General features: G+C 32.8%; 4 protein-coding genes across 4 annotated transcripts in view; 3 read left to right on the plus strand and 1 right to left on the minus strand.

The window, feature by feature from the left end:
- The window catches only part of PGO_144640 (hypothetical protein, conserved), a gene marked incomplete at both ends in the record, with an annotated part of 4710 nt that extends 569 nt beyond the window's left edge, over window positions 1-4141 (plus strand). Inside the window, one exon of the mRNA XM_028690454.1 lies at window positions 1-4141. This exon is cut by the window's left edge and continues 569 nt beyond it. Coding sequence (XP_028546255.1) covers window positions 1-4141 — 4141 coding nt within the window.
- An 872-nt stretch (window positions 4142-5013) lies between these two features.
- On the minus strand, window positions 5014-11823 carry PGO_144650 (multidrug resistance associated protein; the record flags this gene model as incomplete). The annotated part of the gene is made up of 1 exon (XM_028690455.1): window positions 5014-11823. The coding sequence occupies one exon, from the start codon at window positions 11821-11823 to the stop codon at window positions 5014-5016; it is 6810 nt and encodes a 2269-aa protein (XP_028546256.1).
- Window positions 11824-17836: 6013 nt separating this feature from the next.
- Window positions 17837-20935, plus strand: PGO_144660 (hypothetical protein, conserved; the record flags this gene model as incomplete). The annotated part of the gene is made up of 1 exon (XM_028690456.1): window positions 17837-20935. One exon carries the CDS (start codon window positions 17837-17839, stop codon window positions 20933-20935), a length of 3099 nt encoding a protein of 1032 aa, XP_028546257.1.
- A 1583-nt stretch (window positions 20936-22518) lies between these two features.
- Window positions 22519-23456, plus strand: PGO_144670 (macrophage migration inhibitory factor; the record flags this gene model as incomplete). The annotated part of the gene is made up of 2 exons (XM_028690457.1): window positions 22519-22597; window positions 23185-23456. The coding sequence occupies 2 exons, from the start codon at window positions 22519-22521 to the stop codon at window positions 23454-23456; spliced, it is 351 nt and encodes a 116-aa protein (XP_028546258.1).
- Between the last annotated feature and the right edge of the window lie 1544 nt (window positions 23457-25000).

A 25000-nucleotide genomic window follows, 5' to 3' on the forward strand; every position in this document is an offset into this window, starting at 1 on the left:
CCACCCCCTTATATATAACACATATGCAACAAATCTAATAATAGATGTAATGAAACTGCCACGCATAGACATACATGAATGCTATACACAGTTGTTCATTTTTACGTTGTTTCATCTTTATACAAAAAATAAAGACGTACTATTTTTCTATTTTATGATATATAAGAAATGGAAGAAAATTAAAAAAAATATCATCAATACAAAGGAAATGATAATTGAATGGGAAGTCATCAAATTTGTAAAAAAGAAATACAAAAAGAAAGTATACAATTTTAAATGCTTAAGATATTTTCTACTTAACTTGTGTGATCGTAATATTATTCAGAATTTTTTAAACTATATTTTTACATTTTTACATGACAAGTTTATTGCTATAAGTCCAAATAAATGGGAAACTGATTTTATGACCTACAAGAAAGAAGATAATTTTTATGAATTTTCTTTTTTTCTTTATTCATCAGTTCAAGATTTATGCAATGACAAGTTCGCATTTTTTGCCTTTTCCCGTGAGAGAATTAAAAATTCACTCCAACATGATCTTACCGAGGGTGTGTTTGATATTTATTTGTTACTCTACTTGGTTGACAAATGTGACTGTGACAGTTTTGTAAAATTGAGGTTTATTTTGGTGGCCCTTATTAAATGTGCGAATTCGCCTGACATGTTCAGGCAAAATGAGCAAACTAGCTTACAATCCGTGGTGAAGCGCGCACGGGATAAGGTAGACCAGGCAGAAAGCGACAAACCTGATGTAGGTCAGGCAGAAAGTGGCAAACTTGATGACGTATCTACAGGGAACAAAAATTTGAACAGGGAGAAGAGAAATATCTCCAAGTGTGTATCCAACTTCCTATCGAAGGAGGAGTTAACCACAGACATCATAAAAAAGGAAATGTTTTATAACTGGGCATACGTCCGGAAGTGTGTGTATTTGTGTTGTTATAACATAATTAACAACAGAAAGGAATACACTGTAAAGTATGACCATTTAGACAACAATCGAGAAAACACTCCTGGATACATGTTTAATTATAATCATTATAGTGATTTAATTCGCTACCCGAATTATTTGTCTGCAAATATAAATGATGGTATATGCAGAAAATATGTAACGATGACGTCGGTGTTACTTCATATGAATCTTATCCATTTCAGGGACATTTGGAGTTATACCCTTATAAAGTTAATTGAAAATAATTTATTTTTTCAAATTATGAATTTGTTAAAGATAAAGAAAAAGAGTACTCTTTTTCTCCTTACTATTTCGAGTCTTCTAAAGGTGCATTACGAAACGGTGCAAGGATATGTTCGAGTCGAGAGGGGCGTTTTGTCTAGTAGCACAGTGCATGACGAGAAAAAGGAGGAAGAAGAAAAAGAAGAAAAAAAATACCATTTCTTAATCGGTTTTTACCACAGGGAAATAAAGGATACATATTTCAGCAAGCGACGTGCACTAAGAAAATCTGTCATGGAATATTCGTCAAACGAAAATAAATTGATGGATATTTTGTGTTATCTCCTTTTGAATATAAAAAAATGTGCTCTTAAACTTCCATTGAATATTTTTAAGACTGTTTTTAAAGAAGCTTTCAAATATTTGTCTATACCAATACACGATGTTAAAAAAAGTATAAAGGACTACTTAGGTAGTATGTCTTTGAGAATAGTTTCCTATATATTTGAAATTATTTACCTATTGGCTAGTTATATGTACTATTCAGGGGATGTTCAAACAATGGATGACTATCGGAAGAATTTTTATATTTTTCCATTTTATTTCAATTTAATCGATGTATATGTGAAATTTGTTGAAAAGTACAATAAAAAAAATAACACACTATTACCTTCCATGTTAAATTATAAGTTTGTACAAGGTTTTCTTTTTCTCTTTGACTATTCTGGAGGAACAACTCGTATGATTTCTGAGAGAATTTTTTCTTCCCATGAGAGCTGTACATCTGATAGATTGCGCATAATGGGTACCTCATCTCAACCTAATCACATCCCAGGTGAGTTTCAAAGTAAGGATAAAGCATGCAAAAGTTACAGGAAAGATCGAGAGGAAAAAAAAATTCAATTTTTGAGTACAGTATTCAATGGATATAACTTCCTATGGAGGAATGACGAAAATGGATTATTTCCTACAAGCAGACTAACAGACATAGAAAATGTAAACCTGTTTAAGTATAATTATTACAACTTTGTGGACATACCATCATCTGCTGATTTCAAATGGAGAAAAGAAGAAGAAAATGTGTTAATGTTAGACCCTTTTACAAGAGAAAGGTTATTTAATGAGGCGTATTCAGATTATATTATTACTATAATAAACAAATTTATTTTTTACAATAAGAACGAAATATGTTGCTATTTGTACACTTTAATAATGTATGTTATTGGGAAATTTCACACATCTGTTAGTTATAGATTTAGGGAGTTAAATTATTTGATTATTTTGCATGTGTTACCATGGAAATGTTGTTTAAATTTTTGTATAAAAAATAGTCAGCTGAGTTGTTTTTTTTTTCAGAAATTTTATGAGTGCGTTCATAATTTATTACCCGAAATTGTCCTTGAGAATTTTACGGCCGGGTTCAATTTGCACAGTTCTGTGGCTTCCTTGGGTAGAGGAATCAATGAAAAAACAAAATGTGTATTGTCTCCATATTCATGGCGTGGAAAGAGCATAAATATAGATGTGGAAAATACAAAAAGGTATAATAAAAACTCGCACTCTAGTTGGACAAAAGAAAAGAAAGAAGATTCTAAAATTCCAAATGGGAGTGAAGAGAGGATTTGTACAAATGACTCAAACGCGATCGCTATGGTTAGTTCGAGTTCTTATCATTTTAAAGGCTCAAGTGGATTATACGCACAAATTGTAAATGAAAGAAAAGTTATAAAAGATCTATTCTTTTTGAATTCAAATAACCCTGTTCATTTTTATACTCTATCTAATAATGGAGGAGGAGACATATTTGCTGAAAGTACGCTACTAAAATATTGTCTGTTAATTAATATTTTTATCGAAATGGTTCTTTTAAAAAAATCTCCAGAGAGGAGTGACGGGATGACGAAGAATCAAATGGAAGAAGATGGAGAAAGGACGACTTTGCCTAGAAGTAATTTTATTCAACTGATGAATGATCTGTTCGATGAACAAATGTGCTCATACTACATCTCAGTATTTCAGAACCCAATGAATTTTTTTTTAAGAATTTCTCCAAAAATTGCACAACTGCTAGTACGACACGATTGCATGGACAATTTGATTTTTTTTATTTTTACAAAATTGTATAATTATTTGTCTCTAATACCTCCTAGACTATCAGCAAAAGACTTTCTACCGTTAAGTGTGGAGGATATCACTTCCCTTCAGGAAACAGCTGTTGCACAGTTTGTGTTGAGTCTGGAAGGGAGAAATATGCACAATAATGGAATCGTGAAGTGTGGCTCTGCGGATTGTGTTTCGATAGAGGGAGAATCGAGAAGGCCAATCATCGACAACCTCAGTTTCTTTTTAAAAAAAATGGACGCATTAGTAAAAACATTCAACGTGAATAATCTGCATGGTTTATGCGAATCTGGATTTGACACGCAAAGTGCATTTTACTTGTCGTTCTACATCACCCCTGAAATGTTTAGCAATATATTTTACTACCTAGGAAATAATATGATGGCCATCGTTAGTGATAACTTCAATTTGGAAGATAATATAAAATTTTATGAAAATGTAAATGTGAAAAAAATGGATCCCGTTTTAGAGCCATATAATGTATTAAAAAAATCCTCATTTTATACACAAATTGTTGTATTTTATTTGATTGTGAATGCAAATAATAAATTAATGGATATGCAAAAGTACAAACAGGATCTATCTTTTTATTTTAGAAAATGTTTACAAGTATGCTTCAAGCCATACATTGATAATTTTGTTTCTTCAATTATTCCAGTGATGTTAAACTTTTATTATTTCTTCCCGTCTTTTATCCCAGAAATTTTAACCAGCATAAGTGAAATTCCCGTGACAGATCCAAATGATCACCCCTTCGGTGCAGAAATACAAAACTTTGAGAAGAAAGTTCGTCGGATACTAGAGGTGTCTTACAAGTACAACGCAGATGCAACCGGTGTGAAGTAATGTAACCTCCGGTGTGAAGCAATGTAATTTCCAATGTGAAGCAATGTAATTTCCAGTGTGAAGCAATGTAATTTCCAGTGTGAAGCAATGTAATTTCCAGTGTGAAGCAATGTAATTTCCAGTGTGAAGCAATGTAATTTCCAGTGTGAAGCAATGTAATTTCCTCCTCTCCCTCTCTAGTCATCACCCCATGCTTGTGAAGCTCTCATAGGTGTCACAGCACGCCTCAATGGCTCTACGTGCGTATGCACCACACGAAACATGTGAAATGTGGTTAGTACAACAGTGCAACCAATTAAGAAGTTCAATTATTTATGCGATTTTGCTAGTCCAAGTAATGCAACTAGTTAAGCGATTCTGCTAGTCAAGCAGTGCGGCCAGTTACGCGTTCCTAGAGACATTTAAAAAAGAAGAAAAAAAAGAAAAAAAAAGATCAACTCAAAAATAGGGTGTGAAATGAACAGTGGATTCAACACACCTGTGGGAATTAATCAAAATTGAGGATTGTCAAATGTGTACAAAGTGTAAAATAACATGGCACTTGTATACCGTATAAAGAAAACAATTCAACGAAACAATTGGCAAGTATCTGTAAATATGCTTGCATTTAAATTTAAAAAATGAAAAAAAAAAAAAAAAAAAGCAAGACAATGAGGTAGAAGGTTCTGAAATGAAAACTATAAAGTTAGGGTACTACTACTTCTGCAGGTACAAGCTGTCGGCCTTGCACGTTTGCATCCACGGGAGGCACTGAAAATCTGCCACGCTCTCCCTCCCCCCCTCTCGCCCTTTTTTCTCTCTTAGTAGATTTATTGTATTTATCATAAATATATATATATATATATATATATATATAAAATGTGGAATCACAATTAAGTTTGCTCCTGAATGAGGGCAGCTAGACCCGCTTGCGTTTTGATATCTGCATAATTGCATTTGTAAATTACTTCCCCATTGGCCATGACATAAATGAAATCACAACAAGATAGGGTAGTCACATCATGAGCAATTATCAAAACAGTAATGTGCTTGAAATAGTTGCTTATGATATACTCAAACGATTTAACATTACTTGAAAAAAAATGATTCGAATTGCTGTTACTTAGATTTAAGTTAATTACTGGTATTTCATCAATCAGTACAAGCTTGTATATATGTCTGTTCAGATAAATTCGTACGAGGGCCAGGTAGCGTATGCAATCATCCGAGAGAGAGAGAAAATTTTCTGACGTCGATGCAGATTCAGGTGCAGATTTAGAGGTAGATCCAGATGCAGTTGCATAGGTAGATGCAGATGCAGATGTAGATGCAGCTGCATAGGTAGAGGTAGACCCAGATTTGGAAGTGTATGATTGTGGTACTTCTGACGATTCTGCACCACCCACAACTGATGCAGATGAATTTTTTTGTTTTCGTCCCTCCTTCTCCCCCCCTCTCTGTCCGTGATTCGATTTTTTTTTTTCCTTTTGTTTATATATATATTTGTTCAAATCGTTATGACCAAGATTTATCCCAATCAACTTAAAAGCATCAATAATTTCATCATCTGAAAATTGGTCGTAAAGATCTATGTATGTTCTGACATTCCAATGAAAGAAAACAAAGGAAGATTGGGGAAGAAGACCTATTGTGTTTTTTCTTTCCTCCAAACTCATTGATTTTATGTCACGACCTTCGATAGTAATATTTCCTCGTGTCGTTGATATTAGTCCAAGGATTGAGAGAAAGGTTGTACTTTTTCCTGCACCTGATTTTCCCACGATTCCAACCTTCTGCCCCTTCAATGCATATATGTTAATATTTCTCAAGCATGATTTTTCGTTTGCATAGTAATAAACGTTTCGAACCTTGTCTATATAAATTTTCTTCTTATAGCTCACAAACACATTTTCAAAGTGGAACCCATACTTGGCTTTTGGATTGGCATCAGCCGTGATCATTTGGTCTGTCCCCGCTGTGCGCTCGTCTCTTTCTGCTGTGCGTTGGTCTGTCCCCGCTGTGCGCTCGTCTCTTTCTGCTGTGCGTTGGTCTGTCCCCGCTGTGCGCCCGTCTCTCCCAGTTGCATGCTCTTCTGCTTCCTCATCTGAATATCCAACATTCTCATTAATCATTTGAGAACACTCCTCCAGTCTCTGGGTACTGCACATTTCCTTCTCCACATGGGTGTAATCATAAAGTAGAGACTTAATGATAAACCCAAGGCTGCATGAAAAGGTGACACAATATCCAATAATATTTGCATTTGCTTCTTGGTTCATAAAATTGGGATCATTTAATTTTCCAAGGTGTGGCAATATGAGATAAGGATAGAGAATATAAAAGGAGGTAAGGCAAAGAACAATCAACTGTACATAGAGAGAGGCCCAAATGGTAAGAGACCATTTAAAAATTGTATAATTCTTGAAATCCAATACTCGTTTTGTATATAGAGACATGAAGTGTTTATTTTTCTTATACATATTAATTATATCTTTTCCCGCTATTGTATTGCTATAAATTGTGCATAAGGGTGCATGAGCACATAGATACCCTCGTTGTGCTTCTTTACATCCTATTGAATATTTTTGAAAAACAAAGAAATAAATTAATAAAAGAATAAATGGAAATACATATATTGTATGCTTAACCATATAATTAAGTAAAAATATTGTAAAAAGAAAACGAAAGAACGTGTAAAATGTTTTATAAATTCTTTTTATTATTCCATTATCAAGAACATTAATATCTGTAATGAATCGATTAATTATATTTCCTAAATTATTGCTATAAAAAGCATGTATAGGTGCGTATAAAATACTGGTCAAAACTTCTGTGTGAACTTTCACAGCTGATATTCCGATTCCATGTGCAATAACCATGAATGCAATTAGTGTTGTTAATAAAGATATGGATGGTAATAATACAAAATATTTCAAGTAAATTAATTGCTTCCTTAAAATTTCAGAATCATTCTGTGCTGTTCCATTTCGAATTAATGTGCTTGTCATGAATAATAACATATTTTTTATTTCATCAGTAAATATAGATATTATCATAAAAAAAATAATTACTATTATGAGTCGTTTTCCAATCATTTTTAGATACCATATAAAAGTTTTCCATTTTATATTTCCCCTAAATCGGAATTCTTCTTCTTCTTCTTCATCATTTTCATTGATTCCAATATAATCACATGCATAATTTTCCTTCAGCTGAGATTGTAATATTTTATTCACATTTTCAAATTCGTGTAAATATACTTTATCACTTTCATTAAATGATAAACTACAATTCTTATTATTTTGCTTCACTAAAAATTCTGCGTAATTATTAATCATTGTTCTTTTCCTACTTCCTATACTTAGTAAGCTGCTTAAATTCCCACTTGTCTCCATCTTTTTCATATCCATTTTCTCTCCATAATTTTGTGTAACGTATGAATATTTTCTACCATGTTCATGTAAAGATGCAGATCCTATGGGTTCTAGTTTACATGAATATGTACTTTTTAGTTCTTTCAGAAGCATAAATTTGTGATATTTCATATCATAGCTAGTGCTGCTCTTTTTTTTTTGTCTTCTTCTGTTTCTTTTTTGTTGATCTTCGAAAAATTCCATTATCCCGTTTGTAGATTTCTGAGAATGTGTAGAAGGAAAGTGAGATAACCCAGATGCAATGGTTCTTCCATCAGAATTGATTCCATGTTCCTTGGGTAGTTCCTTCCTGATAGTTATTTCATTTTTTTTCATATATGCATGAATATCTCCGTGATAAACCAACGTTCTATCTTGAAGTTCATATATTTCTACCTCATACTGAAGGTTGTTAATAATGTCTTCCAAGAGAAAGCTGTTCCATATGTTCTGATTTACAGACATTACAAAGGAACATTTATTTTTAAATCCTTGCACATTTTCCTTATGGCAAAACAAATTGTAGAAAATATTTTTAGAGATGCATGGATCTAGAGAACAGAAAATGTCATCCAACAAGTACAGGTAGGACATTTCTTCAATTTCTAGACACTCCTTAATATATTTATTATTATTAAAAGGAAAAGAATTATGTTTCTCGGGTTCTTCTGTGGGTTCTATAATCACATCGTTTGCCTCATTCGATTCGCCTTTTCCAACACATCCAACTTCCTCTGATTGTCTTTTGTTCTTATCATGCAGTGATTCATCCATTTTAATATCATTCGCTTGGATGCCATGAGAAATGGAATTTCTTATTCTTCTTGTGTTTTTTCCTCTGTCATGCGTGTTGTTGGTAGGATTGTTTGCTTTGTCCATTTTGTTAACATTGTTCATTTCTTCCAATTCGTGCGTCTCCATCCTCTCCTGAGGAAGGGAGTTTTCATTTATGCCTTGATTTTCTACACTCGTCTGTGTTTTTCTCTCGTCCTGGCATCCTTTCATGGCTACTTCTTTTTCTTCTCCCATTTTTTCCTTGTGATTATTACTGTTTACTTTTTGCACAGCATACGAGTGTATAGTATAATTTCCGTGAACCTTCTCTTCACGACATTTATTATTTTCATTTATTTCATTTTCATAATCAATCAATAAATCACTCATGTGTATGTAATGGTGGTACAAAGCCCGTGCTAAACAAATTCGTGCCTTTTGCCCTTTACTTAGACTATGTTCATCATTGATATATCTAAGATCTTTTCTCTTGAATGTATTTAAATCATTCAATAACTCACTTTGTTCAATAACTTGGTAATACAAAACTGGATCAAATCGATTTCCAAACAAAATCATGGAACGGATGGTACCGATGGTAACCCAAGTGAACTGAGGAACGTACATAATTGGCATATCATAGATAAAATTTTTTATGTAATAATTTCCTTGTGCTAATTTTAAATTTCCCAAAAGTGAATTAAAAAGGAGTGTTTTTCCAGAACCCACATTTCCAAGAATCACAGTTAGCGAATTATTTTTTACAATCAAGTTAATATTCTTCAGTAACATTGCTCCTCCTTCATTGGTTGTCACACAACTACTAATGCGTTTGTTTGCAATGAAGTAGCAATTCTTCATTTTCAATATCACATCTTTGCATTTGCTGTTATGTCCATTCTTATTACAACTGTTCAAAGTTAGAGAAGTTGCTCCTCTTTTTTTTCTCTCTTCGCAGGAAAAAACAACATGAGAGTTATCATCCATGGTACTTCCTTCCATGCAAAAAGATGAATAATGCTTGCGATAATTAGAATGGCACATATATACATTTCTAATCTTGTGATTTCTATATTTATTAGAATGATAACTGGAAAATTCCTTCTTCTTTTGAACTCTCTCCTCCATGTCATACTCATTATGGGAAACCACAAATTTTAAAAAATTTCTCCAGTTTTTTTTTCTTTTTATCCCTCCTGCAAATCTTCCTATCCCTTCTTCTGCTTCTTCCTCATCATATTGCGTGTTTCTAGTTTTTCTGAATTCATGTTCATAATTTTTTTTTTTTTTTTCTTTTTTTTTTCCTACATTTGAAATAAGTATAGATGTGGAGTTATTATTATTCATTGAAAACCCATTAGTACTACAATTAGAAATATCCATTTGTCCATGCTGTTCAGTAAGTCTACTGGAAGAACCGTAATAATAAGAATTGTTATCAAAGGATGAATCAGTACTATGTTCATTTGTGTCGTACTCAAAGAGGTAATGCTGTATATACTTGTTGATTCTTCCTATATTGATAGAACCTTCTAAAAGATTATTTATGATATTTGGAAAATTGGACATACCAGAGATGAGAGATTTATAAACAAAAAGAGGAGTGATTATCGAACTGACATTAATTGGTTTGTTACTATTTAATTCTCCTCTTATGAAAATAAAAAATATTACAACTTCAATAATATTCATGGATATATTATTTATATAATTGCTCAGTGAACTGAGGTATATACGTATTTTACAAAATTTCATTTCTTTTTTCCTGTGTTCATTTACATAATCAAATGCTATAGATTCCCAGTTAAACATTTTAATTAATTTATATTCTTTCAAAATATGGTGCATATTACTTATTCTAGAATCTCTACATCTAAGATGCTTAATTTTAAATAAGCTAGATGATAATTCAAAGGAGAATATTAAACTATACAGAGACAGGATTAGTAAAACTCCGCTCATCACTGCTTCACTTCCCATTTTGTAGTAAAATGTATAAAATGAAATTATAAATTTTATTAACATATTGCACATATCTATCATTGCATTTATGAAGTATATCAAGAATGGCGTGTCCACGAACATAATGTTGTATATACTTATGTCACACGAGTCGGCCTCTATCTTCCCCTCCCCTTGCACTAATTGTATTTTTCTTCTCTGTTCATTGTTTAGAAACTGGTTCTCCAAATAGTTCTGCGTCTGATTAGTCTTATTGCCCACCTCTCCCATTTCATCATTCCCTCGTGCCACAACCCTTTGTCTTTCCCGTGGCAGCCTTTCTCTGGGTGGGATATCTCCATTAGAATCGTCATCTTCAGGATCCATTATTGTGTGTGTTTTATTTGACCAAATTTTATTCTGTTCCTCAGGTCTATGCGTGATTTGATCACCCGCATCACTGTGATGTACTCCTCCCCGGGGTTCGTTCGGTGCAGCTTCGTTCGGTGCAGGTTCATTCGGTGCAGGTTCATTCGGTGCAGGTTCATTCGGTGCAGGTTCATTCGGTGCAGGTTCATTCGGTGCAGGTTCATTCGGTGCAGGTTCACATGGTATTCGCTGACAAGCTGTCGGATAACAAGTTGTCGGGTCATTGGAAACTGAATCGCGCGAATCCCCCTCGACGAGCACATGGTGGACCCTTTTGTCTTGTTCCTTCTTCATCAGTTGATCCCTCAGAGCATGGGCATCTTTTTTCTCTGGAACCTTGTCAGATGTGTTCTGATGCTGATTTGGAGAGGAAGGTATAACATCTTTGAGTACTGTATCATTGATGGGAGGATCCTCACCCTCAAACCAAGCAGACTCAGAGGAGTTTATTCTACCACAAAAATGGTCAAGATTTATTTTATACAAAAAGTACATAAGAGTAACTTCCATGTTAAGCCTTAAGCGATAATCAAAGAATGTCAAAATAGCGTCAAAAAATATATTTAAGCATATAACTAGAACTAAGAAGAATCCCATGATAATTTTTTTATTATTTTCTGTAAATGGTATCGAAATATTTTGATATCCCTTTATAAGTAAAATGTAATTTTCTATACATAAAGCAACAAATATAAGAAAGGCGGTGTGGATTATATTAAAGAAAGAAATACAACTTAATTGCAATTTAAAAGTTTTCAATAAAGCACAAATAATTCCTCTTTTTTGGAGAAAGCATGATTCTTCTTTGTATCTTTCATCATGAGCATAATTTCCATGATCCCCATTTTTCTTAACTTTGCTATTCACATTTCGTTTGTACTTTAGTCTACCATTTCTTAAATTGTTTTCTAATTTGTATGAATAATACTGAATAGCAGTATCTTCTTCAATTTTGGGAAGATTAAAATTTCCATCTCTTCTTAATCTGTTTAAAATTACAGTGACCCAATCGAATGTGACAAATTCGAACCAAGAAATGTTGTCTATGACACCCCCACGATTCGATTCATTTTTTTTCACATTCCTCGTCTTATTTCTTTTTCCATTTCTCACATCATTAATCCAATTCACATTCCAACTATTCATGATGCGTTAGGCCGCGAAGAGGTTTTTTTTTTTTTTTTTTTTTTTTTTTATCTTGGATCTCACCCTCTTCTATTATAGATGTTGTGCTCCTCCTTTAAAAGCAGAGTCCCGTTTGATTCTTACAAAAATGGAAAAACAAAAAAAAAAAAAACACGCTAGTATATGTAAATGTATACATATACATGGATACCCTTTTTTGTGTGTGTGCTGACTTTGCAGATGATAAATTGGTTCGCTCGATAGGTTCGCTCGATAGGTTCGCTCGATAGGTTCGCTCGATAGGTTCGCTTGATAGGTTCGCTTGATAGGTTCGCTCGATTGGTGCTTCTCTGGTTTGCTGCTTAGCTGACCAAGCGATTCATTGCTTAAGTAGTTTAAATAATTCTTATGTGTTTCATTATTCTGGTTAATGCCCGATTGTTTTGTTATGAACAATGTGACTCTAGGAGGTTCTGGGACGTAAGAGGGTATACTCGTTTGCACCTTTACATCTGAGTCTATGTATATGGGTGTGTCCAAAAAACAAAAGTTGACAATGTGGTAATATGGCAATGTGGTAATAAGGCAGTGTGGAAATGATAGGTGATTCGAAGAGTACTGATGATGCGTTTTGAATTAGTCTTAAAAATAGATGTGCTCAATAAAATTTGTTTATGATAATTTTTGCATCAAACGCAAGAATTCCAAAAGAGTAGGAAAAATAGGAGAAGAAACATAAATGAGTTTCAGCAAATGATCTCTCAAATTTAAATGCATTAAAGAGGGACATAACACATGAAAACAAAACAAAATAGAACATAAATGGGAATAGAGATTGTTAAAAAAAAAAAAAAAAAAAAAAAGAATTAAAAAGTCTCTCATGAAAGATCTTATTTATAAATTTTACGGTCACCAGTTTTATATGCATAAAAGGACATACAACATGGATGAGACAACAATTCATACATCAGTGTTGTTCTATAAAGTAGAAAATCAAAATAATAAAAAAAAAAAAAAAAAAAGAAATGATTCGTGAAGATTCACTGCCTTATATATGCAGTTGTAAAGAATATCTGTGTTTTCACTTTTGTATGTATTGGTATGTGCATCTAAAGAGTAGACAAAACAGGGAGATATGGAAGGGACAGAATAGATATAAAAAAGTAATATACGTACTCCTTTGTGTATGAATGAAAATGTGTTGTTAGGCAGAAAAATTCATGTGGAATAAAAAAAAAAAACTCTCTAAAACGGAAGTAATGTAATTTCATCACTATTACTTCATCATGTATATATTTTTTTCGCTCCTATTTCGATACTGCTTTGCTACTTCCTCGCTACTTTTCTTCGCCACTATTGCGCCTTTTTCTCTTTTCATCTAATCGCAAAGATAAGCAAAAATACGGTGAGTATGGACAATCAAGCTTACGCAGAATCAGTCAACAAATTGGTGTGCATAAATGTAAGGGAAAAAATGTATGCCATTGTTTTTTGAAAAAAAAAAAAAAAAAAAAAAAAAAAGTTGAAACGTTTTCTCAATTATGACATAATTTATTTGCACACCTCTTGGTTAAATCTCTCACAATGTGATAAAATGGGTGAGTATGAAAAAGTGTTACAAATGTGGAAAATGGTAAAATGTAAAAAAATCTAACAACACAGAGTTTTCTCGATCTGGATGGAAGGGATGGATAGTAAAATGTGATGAGACATACAGAACCAAGGGGTTTCGATAGGAAGCAAATTCACTCAAGCAGTGAAAAGATTTTCACAACAGGGAGAAAAGTTTGTTGAAGAACTTCGAGGATTAACACATTCTGTCATGTAGGGATGCACATTACGTATCGATGTATGTTATGTGTGTATATATTCTTTTGCTAAACATGGATTCATACGTGTGGACATGTGGTGTCTGCACATCTACCCCTCTTACAAATAGGTATACACAACTTGACACATGTGATTACATGCAAATATTAATGAAACTATAAATACATATACAAATGTTTGTACGATTTAGGCATATTTTTTCTATGTATCTTTTAGGTTCTTTCTTATAGTTGCTTTAATTAAGTTACGTTATGTTTCGCTTCGTCCCGCTTAGCTTATTTTTTTTTTTTTTTTTTTTTTTTTTTTTAATATAACGTTAATGTAGCAATGATGTAATATATTCATATCTCCTTCGACGAAAAATGTGACGAGAAAAAAAAAAAAAAAAAAAAAAAAAATACTACTATGAATTTTTCAAGTAACACCACTGGTATTTGCTTAACTTGGGACTACTTAATGAAGCATGTGTATATGTGTACATATATATATATATATATATATATATATATATATGCAATGTATGGCATGTAAATATGTACACTTGCACCATAGGAATCTTTGTTTATATTTTCATTATATTTAATTTAACTCTCTTTTAATTACCTCTTTGGAGTAAAAATGAAATTTTTTTTTTTTTTTTTTTTTTTTTTTTTTTTTTTGGTATAGCTTTTCCCCCTGTTAATTAAATTTGGTTATAGATATGCGTTTTTTTTTTTTTTTTTTTTTTTTTTTTAACTCGTGTGATTCTGAGGTGAGTCTCCTGGATATGGGGTGTCGGTGTATATGTGTGGATTGGGGTGGTTGGGCAAGGTGCCTTCTCCGTAATGGACAGCAAGAACAATGTATTATGAAAAGATGGATTCATATAAACATGTACTTGAGTAGGTGGGGATGCGTATGAAAATATGCATATGAAGAGATGGGATATGAGTATAAATACGCATATGAAAGAGATGAATACATGCAAGTAATGCGCATGTTATGTATGTGATATATGTATGACACTTGAGCCAAGCCATTATATAACTCTAAGGGTAGAGAGGGGAAGGCTTACGTTCAAGCCTCTTCACGGCACAGTTCTTGTGCACCGTGGCATAAACTCAAGCTAAATAAAATTTGCAAAAGGAGATAGAGAGAGGAACACACGTACCACCAAAGGATTAATGTATTAACACTAGAGAGTGAAGGTGGTTGGGGAGGAGGGGATGATACACGTTTCAATTTCTTTTATTTTTCTTTGCTTGAGCAATTTCGGAGTTTTTGCATTTTTTTTCTCTACATTCTCTGCACTCCATTTTTTGCCAATTCTCGTCGAATTTTTGTCGCATTCTTGTCGTATTTTTTTTTTTTTTTTTTTTGCGCTTTTGTTTGGCACTTCCCCCACATGCTCCCCTCACACGTATCTTACAAGTTCTTACAAGTTTTTATAATTCCTTACAAGTTCTTACAAGTTTTTATAATTCCTTACAAGTTCTTACAAGTTTTTATAATTCCTTACAAGTTCTTACAAGTTTTTATAATTCCTTACAAGTTCTTACAAGTTTTTATAATTCCTTACAAGTTCTTACAAGTTTTTATAATTCCTTACAAGTTCTTACAAGTTTTTATAACTCCTTACAAGTTCTAACACTCTTCTTAATCTTTTTTTTTTTTGCATATTTTGTCAACTTACTGATTTTATTTTTCACCTCCACTGGAAAATCCCCAGAGTAAACAAATAAAATGCAAATATAAAAATAAAAAAGTTCACAGACGATCTGGACCAGTTCCCCATTGGGGGAAAGGGCAGGAGGGAAATCAACCTCTACAAACACAGGTGAATTAAGTTCTTTAGGTAATAATTTATTTATACATATATTTTGTGTTGCTTTTACACCTTTTCGAAAATAAAGAAAAAAAAAAAAAAAAAAAAAAAAAAAGAGTTAATGGGAGAAGAGAAGCTTTTTATGCTGATTTTAGTGTGATTTTCTTTTTTTCGTTTATAAGGTTTATGCAGGGAAACATATATATATATTAAGGTGTAGAAAGTATATGTTTTTCGTTCGAATAGAAAAATAAAATTCGAATCAGAATGGAGACAATTGGAATGTGTTATAGCATCATTTTGGATCAGGTCAATGCTCTGTTCTGCTCACCCCTTGGAATATGGGAAAAAAAAAAAAAAAAAAAAAAAAAAGATCATGTGGCAAAGGGAGAAAACACAGAGAATACACATCTTGTGTGTGTACATTATAAGCATTGGATAATTCAAATTAAGAAGAATGAGTAATTCAAGAACTATATCGGCAGCATGTACATGTATAATCATTATACTTTTGCCATGTTTTCCACTTTTCTCCCTCTTTGGCTCCTTAATTGGGTATTGCTTTGGAAGTACAATGCAGCGGGAGGAAAAAAAAAAAAGAAATTTAAAATAAGGCAATTCAAGTGATACTGTTCAAGTGATGCGGTTCATGTGAAAGGATTAAAATCGAAAAAAGGGTTGACCTGTTTTGTTCACACGTCTGTATTTGCAACGTCTGTTGAGAGAAAAGGGTGCCATGGAATGTGTGTCATATTCATATTCATGTTCGGATTTCGTTTGCCACACAGGGAAAGGGGGGGAGGGAGAGAAATCTCAAGGATTTGTGACATGCTGTGTCTATTCGTACACATATGTCATTGATGGAGGTGAGATAAAGTACTACATCTCTCCATCTTTCTCTTTCCCACTTGAGCAGACCACAGACACACGCACATGTCACAATCGCTTCTTCTAATCCCTTTCATCTTAACTTTGGTCGAGACATTTTCATGAAAAAAAGCTTTGAGATTAGATGGGATAAAACATTTACCAAAGTGGAAGAGGGGAAGGACATAATAAAATTTTTTTTTTTTTTTATTTTTTTACAGAAAAAAAAAAAAAACAAAAAAAAAGAGAAAAAGAGGCTTGATACTTTTATAACAGGCTTCGATCATATAGCACTACATTCTCGCATACGTGAAGTGGTGCATGCCTCCCAGTTGTACCAAAGTGTATCGTCTTTCATTTTACCTTTTTTTTTATTTTTTCTCGGGATGCTCATGCGCTTATGCCATTGCTCAAAATATGTCATGCAAATTTCCCCCCCCCCCATTTTTCTCGCATTTATTTCCCACTTTTCTCCCCTTTTTCTTTTCCTTTTTTCCTGATAGCGTATACATGACGTGGTGGTATAAAATACTTCTCACCCCTGAGAATTCGGTGAATTGAGGTAGTAGAATTTTTTTTTTTTTTTTTTTTTTTTAATTCACCTGAACAAGTCAGGTAAATTAGATGAATTTTGGAGTATCATCCCTGCATGTGACCGAATTAAAGCATGTATATATTATACGGTCATATGTACGGGGGAAAATGTATCTACTGATGCTTTCATACATAAATGTGTAATATATCACACCGTCCTTTCGAAAGCGAGTTTGCCATTTTGCCATTTTGCCATTTTGTCATTTTGCCATTTTTCCATTTTGCCAATTTACCAATTTGCCAATTTTCAAATTTGCGGACTTCCCAATTTGCCAATTTTCCAATTTGCGGACTTCCCAATTTGCAACTGCGGTTTGCGGGTATTCCCGCGCCTGCCCCACCCACACAATCACAGCGAAGTAAATTCCTCGGCCTTGTTTTTTTTTTTTGTTGATGAGGAAAAAAGTAGAAGACACTCCAAATGGATTAAACAAAAAAAAGGTGTCAGTAGGTTACATCAAAATAAAACCAAAGAGAGGGGAGTGGAAAATATAAAACAATACTGCATCGCAAACTGCTCGTAGCAAAGTGTTACTCAGTATTGCATTACACAAGGGGTGGAGAGGGGTAGTACCGCTTAACATGAATTAAAAAAAATAAAAATAAAAAAAAAAAATAAAAATAAAAAAAAAAAAAAAAAAAAAAAAACGCGGTTTTTCCCCACTCCCATTTTGTAACGAAGAAATTGACTTGAATTTCAAGTCAGTTTTTTTTTTTTTTTTTTTTTTTTTTTTTTTTTTATTTTACTTTTTCTCTTCCCAAAATAACAGGATATACACATTTGTGTGTGTTTGTGTGTTTCCTCGTTATCTATTTCTTCGTTCCCATAAAAAAATATATACATATATATATGCACATATATATATGTGTATAACTTTCGCACACCTAACCCAGACAAAAAAAAAAAAAAAAAAAAAAAGAAAAAAAAAGTACAAAGCAATGAAGGTACAATATCACATTTTATTCTTTGCTTTCCTTTTATCGGATGACGTTTATTGTTTCAAAAATAGTTATGAAGATGTGAAGGATTCCTCTTGGATGTTAAAGAAAAGCATAGGGTGGGATAATCCAAATGGTATTGGGAAAAGAGAGCCTAATGATGAGGACAATAACAACGGCAACATTGTAAGATCAAATGGAAAATATGAAAAAGAAGAAATTCTTCCATCGATTATTAACGCTGGAAAACGTTTCTTTTCTTTGAAAGACAAAGAAATTCCAATAGGTGTCGAAGATATAAGTAATAAAGTTCAAGAAATAAAAGATGGAGTAATTAAAAATTCATCTAACATAGCTAAACAAGCAAATAAATTCAATGATGATTTAAAAAAAAATACCAAATACTGGGCTGATGTAGTAAAAACAACTGTCAGTGAAGAACTACATCAGATAGATAAATATAGTAAAGAACAATTGAACAAATTAAAGAATGATCCTGAAAATAAATTCTTCTTTACAAAATTGATAAATTTTGGAACATCAGGTGATGATGAAGGCGATTATAAGGGAGAAGAACCAAAAAATGAAAAGCATCGCGATGATTACAAAGATGCGGAAACTTCCAGTGATAATAATAATTTCCATTCTGAAGAGACAGAGAAAGGAAAACCATTTTGGAATTTTTTACACTTCAAAGGAATAGAATCCGTAGGATCATCATCATCTAAAGAACATAATTCCTCAAAAGCAAATGAATCTAGTAGTCCCTTCTTTCATCTTTTCAAAAATGAAACTAAGCAGTCTAGTCATCCAACCAATGACACTAACAAAACCTACTCCTGGTTTACTGAATACATTTCTGAAAATGCAAATGAGCAGAAAAGGAAAAGTGATGCCAAAGAAAATGAGGGAAAAAAAAAAGATTCTCTCTTTTCATTCTTTTCATCCAAAACAAACGATGAAAACTCGACAAGGGGGTCCGAGATGCAGGATGATGGAACAAAACGAGATCTTCAAAATGGGCAATCAGAGAAAAATTCAGGATTTCAATTTAACCTGTTCAAATGGAATAAAGTAAATAACGACATTGCGTCGGATCAGGAGGCGGGGAAAAACTCAGAAATGGAAGAAGTTGGAAAAGTTGGACAAATTGGACAAATTGGAAATATTGGGGAAGCTGGAAAAGTTGAAGAAAATGGAGAAGCAGGAAACTCAGGGGACAGCATCTTGCACTGGTTTAAAACGTCAAATAAAGAAAATCAACATGACCAAAGAGCGAAAAATGAGAAAGGCGGAGATAATTATGGGAATAATGATCAGTTAGAAGTGCAAGACTCTTCAGAAATGTCACTTAATGTAGAAAAAAAAAAAAAAAAAAAAAAAGAGGATAATTGGAACATGTTTTCTCTCGTAGACATGTGGAAATCTGAAACAGACAAGAACGAACATCAAGATGGAGTAGTGGAAACCAGTGCAGGAAGTGTGACATGTCAAAAGGGCAACGGGTGCGTTTTTAATGGTACAGAAATAGGGAAGAATGACAAAGAAAACAATGACTCTGGGAAGAATGACAAAGAAAACAATGACTCTGGGAAGAATGACAAAGAAAACAATGACTCTGGGAAGAATGACAAAGAAAACAATGACATTGGGAAGGATGACAAAGAAAACAATGACATTGGGAAGGATGACAAAGGAGGGAATCCTTTTTTTAGCTCGTTTGGATTCTTTAATCATGATAAAGAACAGACCAAGGAAGATGGAGAAAATGTCGCCCAATCGGAATTTAACAAATCGAAGAAAAATGCAGACAGTTCAAACAAACAGCTAATCGATCTTGTAAAAAATTACTATCATGTGAAGAAAAACGAGGATGAAGAAAATATGCTTTCACTCTTACAAACAGAACATGAGCATGATTCCAATATTAACTGTCATCCCTTGATTGCATTTAAATCTTGTCTAAGCAATTGCTTTAACAGGTCATCATCGAATGATAGCAGTAATATCAATGAGTATAATAATAAAAAATCTTTGTCTATTGGTGATTATAAAAATTTAGAAAAATGCATCTTGAAATGTAAAAATTCTAACCTCAATGGATTAAATGGAGGCATGGGATGTGTGCAAAAGGATGGTGTAGTGAAAATAAATAAAAAACAAAATTATAAAGACAAATTGGAACACCTAGAAAAAAATAACTACACCTTAGATGCAGCAAACTCCTTTGTATTTTCTGATTTTACATTGCATGATAGATATGCCTCTGAGGAAAATAAACATCTAACTAACAATGATAACGATGATTCTCCCAAATCAGATTCGAAATGGTCATTTTTTTCAGAAAATTTGCTTGGAAATGAGGATAACACGAAGGATCCGGATCAGAATCAGAACCCGGAGATGAAGATGAAAAAAAAAAAAAAAAAACACGATTCCCACAATTTATTCGAATTGCCAAATGATAAACTAGGAACGCATTTGAATGACATGGATGTTATAAAAAACAACTTAGGGCATGTCTTGAAAAAAGAATCGCCTCAACAAAAAATCAACAATGTTGAGGAAAATTCTTTCAGTTTTTTTAAAACTCTTACATCACAAATGGATTATTCTACATCTGAAGGTTCTAACATTTTCAATGCATTGAATCCGTTGGATATATTGCACAATGGCAAAGGGGATCAAAGTGGAGAAGCTCCTACTTCATATCAGAAAGGAAACAATGAACACGGCGTTGAAAATGCTTCCACTATTGGTGCTTCTAAAGATGAAGAAGAAGAAGAAGAAGATGATGATGATGATGACTCAAGCAGTTACAACCATGTATCAAAAGGATTTTTCCTTTTCCTATTATTGATTAGCTTTTCTATTTACCTTTCTGCCTTCACCAATATAATTAGCCAATTTTATGTTTCATTTAAGGAAAAAATATGTTTATATATTAATGAACAATACAAGAGCCGCTTCAACCACGTACATGGTGAATCAGCTGAGGCCTTCTTACCCAAGAGCCCATATCACAATTACAGCAATGTGCATAATTCTTATGATAACATGTATCATCCATTTCAATCGAATGCATATGATATTGCATGATGGTCTCCTTTTCATGTCTTTCTGCATGCATCAAGTTACATGCGTCCGTGCATGTGTTCTCTTTTTTTGTAATGAGTTCCAATTATCTGTGTTTGGTTCATGGTAGAACGAGACGTTGGGATATTAAGAAATTGTATATAGTTACACTCAATCGATTCGTTTAATATTTTTTATTCGTTTACCCACCAACCCACCAACCCCTTCTCCTCTCTGTCCCCTCCCTTCTGCTTATCTAGTCCAATTTTGTCACATTTATTTATTTCATGATGGTCACATGTTAATGCTGCATTCTTCTACGTCAATGCCATTTCATTGCTACTTCATCACCATATATCTACTTTATTACTATATTATTTTTTTTATTTTATTTTTTTATTTTATTTTTTTATTTTATTTTTTTATTTTATTTTTTTATTTTATTTTTTTATTTTATTTATTTTTTTTTTTAAATTATAAATCTTTTTTTCTCCGCTTTGTTCCCCTTTTTATTCATTCATCAAACATAATTACTGTTCAGTTAATTTCAGACCATACATACAAACTTCAATAAATTTTTAGTGCCATTTTTACATATGAATATACTTTTTTGCCTTTATTTTTTCATATTCTTACTGTGTACATTAACTGTTTTGGATATGGTTACATATATAACCCCTTTTGATAATAGTATACACATATACAACTCATTTCATACAAATTATATATAGGAAGGAACCCTTTTTTTGATCTATGCAAACATATATCTGTTGATAACCCTTTTCAAACACTGCGAGTGATACATTTTTCAGATTCAGCTTTTCGATTATACATCGAGGCACAAGAACAAGAACTTTTTCAATGTACTCATTGCATGCACTATTGCTCCATAGCACACTCCCCACCCACGAGTGGCCTAATCAAAAATCACACAGTTGGAAAGCATGCATGTATGTGTACATATTTTTATGCATGCTTATGTATTACATATGTACATGTGCATACGATAGGATCATATATTGTCCTCCCTTTTGCCCTCTGCCGAAACGTAACAAAATTATGCATATATGTATGTATGTATATATATATATATATGCACCTTGTCACGTGCATTTTTTTTTCTTTTTTTTTCTCAAGAATTTCTCCACTACATGCAAAACTGATACAGAGCTAAGCATGCCCTTGTTGCAACATATGGTTAGCATTTTGAACAAGGTTTTTTTTTTTTTTTCCTTCTGCTTTGTTTATCTTCTTTTTTCTTTTTGTAAATTACACTTGTAAAAACTCCTCATAAGGGTAAGTACAAGGTGTTCACATCATAATTCTCACGTAAACTTTGTAATACTTTTTTAACAGTATTTTTTCTATCATTCTTGAAGTTGAAAAACAAGCGATATTGCCATACAGCTCAGCATAGCAATTCTTAAAGGTGTGATAAATTTTTTTTTTAGGTTACATATAACATGTATATATGCATGCTTATGTGTAAATTTATTCGTATACACATCTATGTACGCCTTTTCTTTTTTACTAACAAGCGAATATTAACCCCATCCCACCCATCGCCCTTCAACTGACTTTCTCACACTCTCACCCGTTCCACGAAAATGCCGTGCTGTCAAGTAGTTACAAATATTAATGCATCCGATGATGACATAAAAAAAACGTTATCCCAAATAGAGAATGGTACGTAAGAATGAATGTTGTAAGCAGGGAAGAAAGGAAAAAATAATAAAAATAATAAAAAAAAAAAAAAAAGAACTGTATACAAGCCCGTACTTCAAATAAACTGCATATGGAGGATAATGTGATCACGTTACTTCTTAACCCTGCTTTCCTCCTATTATTTTATTTTCCCTTATTACTTTTCTTTCGTGTTTTACATTGAATGTTAAAATGGTGCAAGCACATGTGGTACACACACCTCTAGAAAGACATGGGGATGTATGCATAATTGTGCTAAACTACACTACACTACATAATCGTATGAATATCTTCTATGATTTAAAAAATGAGAATTGTCTTTGTGTACTAAAGGTAGTTATGAGAATATAGTAACACTTGTTCTGTGAGAACGATTGATATTTTGTATGCCAACAATTCCCTTTAGTACACACATACGCATAGACAACTCCAATTTGGTTTTATATCACTTTTATACCTCTTGACTTTGTACTATTTTTCTCCATTTTATTTTCATTTTTATTTCATTTTATAATTATTTTTTTTTTTTTTTCGGCTTGCACGCCATACCCCCACCCCTCTCCCTACAGCTGTGTCCGAGGTGATGAGTAAACCTATGTCATACATTATGAGCAACTACGACTACCAGAAATATTTACGATTTGGTGGATCTGATAATGGGTTCTGTTTTGTTAAGATTACAAGTATAAGTGGAATTAACAAGACGAATAACACTGCACTCGCAGACAAAGTTACAAAAATTCTAGTGAACACAATCAAAGTAAAATCGGATCGTGTGTTTATCGAATTCAACGATTGTTCCCCCAAGAACTTTGCATTCAATGGGTCTCTTTTTGGCTAAGATATTGGAGACGCACCAATTTTGAATGTGTCTACGTCATCCTATATATATTTACTCATGTACATACGCGAGTATACTTTCATGAGTGTATATGTTTCACCCACCCACCAGGTTGAACCGTTAACCGTTCCGTACATGTATCTATAATTGTTATTATATTTAAGCAGTATGTTCATACCACCTTTTGCACTTTACCATATGTTATATCTCCGTTTTTATTATTTATTTATTATTATTTTTTTTTTTTTTTTTCTCTCGCACCCTATCCTTGTTTTGGCGTGTATCCCCACATATGTAAAAGTAAAAAAAAAAAAAAAAAAAAAAAAACTCACATTTTTATTTATAAACGTTCGTGTCTGTCCTTTTTTTTTTTTCACAAATTATCAAACTTGCATGGAATGATTTTTATGCCTGTACAATACATGAGTGCGTACTCGACGTGCATGCACAGTCTCATATAAAAACACACACACATATATATATATATATATATATATATACAAATGTCGAATTGGAACTACGTTTCTTCTAATATGCTAAAGAGCAAATGAGAAAAAACCACTATCCTCTGCATGTTTTAAAAGACACATGTGCTATATTATAAAACTCACTCCTCCATGTCTCATCAAATGGGGAGAGTTTTAATTTAAATTTTAGCAAAGGTTATGAGAACAATATTTTGTGAAATAATATGATATGTCTAAAAAAAGAAAAAAAATTATGACTTGTTCATGCAAAAAATTTAGATCATTTTAAAACGCAACGGGTTAAAATGGTTGTATATGGCTAGCCCGTTTGAGAAAGGTGTTTTTTTTTTTTTTTTTTTTTTTTTTTTTCCGCATGACTGTTCAGAATTCGTGCACTGCTTTATTTAAAGCCTCAACAGTGTATACCAAAAGTATGCACGTTATACTTATGGGCCATAATTTTTTTTAAAAAGCTTGCAGTTCATCGTATACACGTATATACACACACACACACAAGCATGCATGCATGGCAAGACGAAATATTTATGTGGAGTGTGTTTTTTCTCCTCTTCATGTTTAGAAGTTTTTTTCTTTTTTTGAGACAAAGGAAAGTAACGCTTTCTTTTGCAAAAATATAGTAGTTCCAATGACACCCTCCCATGGAGGCAATGTAGAGTTATGGTGGAATTTTGGTTTATAAAAGATATAATGTTCCCAGAACCATTTTTGACAAAAGGAGAAAAAATTTCTATGTACAAAAACTGTAAATTGTTGAAACGGACAAATGACATTTCATGTTTGTGTGCCACATGGAGAGATGTATTTATCACCTATCACGGGTATTCATTTTTCATGACACTACAAAAAGTGTGTTTCAAGACTATTGGTTACGTTAAATGTGTACTTTTTTTTTTTGCGCATATTTTACTCCTATTTTACATTCCAAGGAAAAGAAGCACTCGTGAACTTTCATAAGGTTGTGGAGGAAGGAATATTACAAAAGCCTTTCTTTTTTTTTTTTCCCCTCCACTTGGATAGGGTAGACCAACTTTTCTGTTACTTTTCTGTTACTTTTTT

This window comes from Plasmodium gonderi, assembly GCF_002157705.1.
Source record: "Plasmodium gonderi DNA, contig: Chr14, whole genome shotgun sequence".
In the NCBI taxonomy this organism is placed as follows: Eukaryota; Apicomplexa; class Aconoidasida; order Haemosporida; family Plasmodiidae; genus Plasmodium; species Plasmodium gonderi.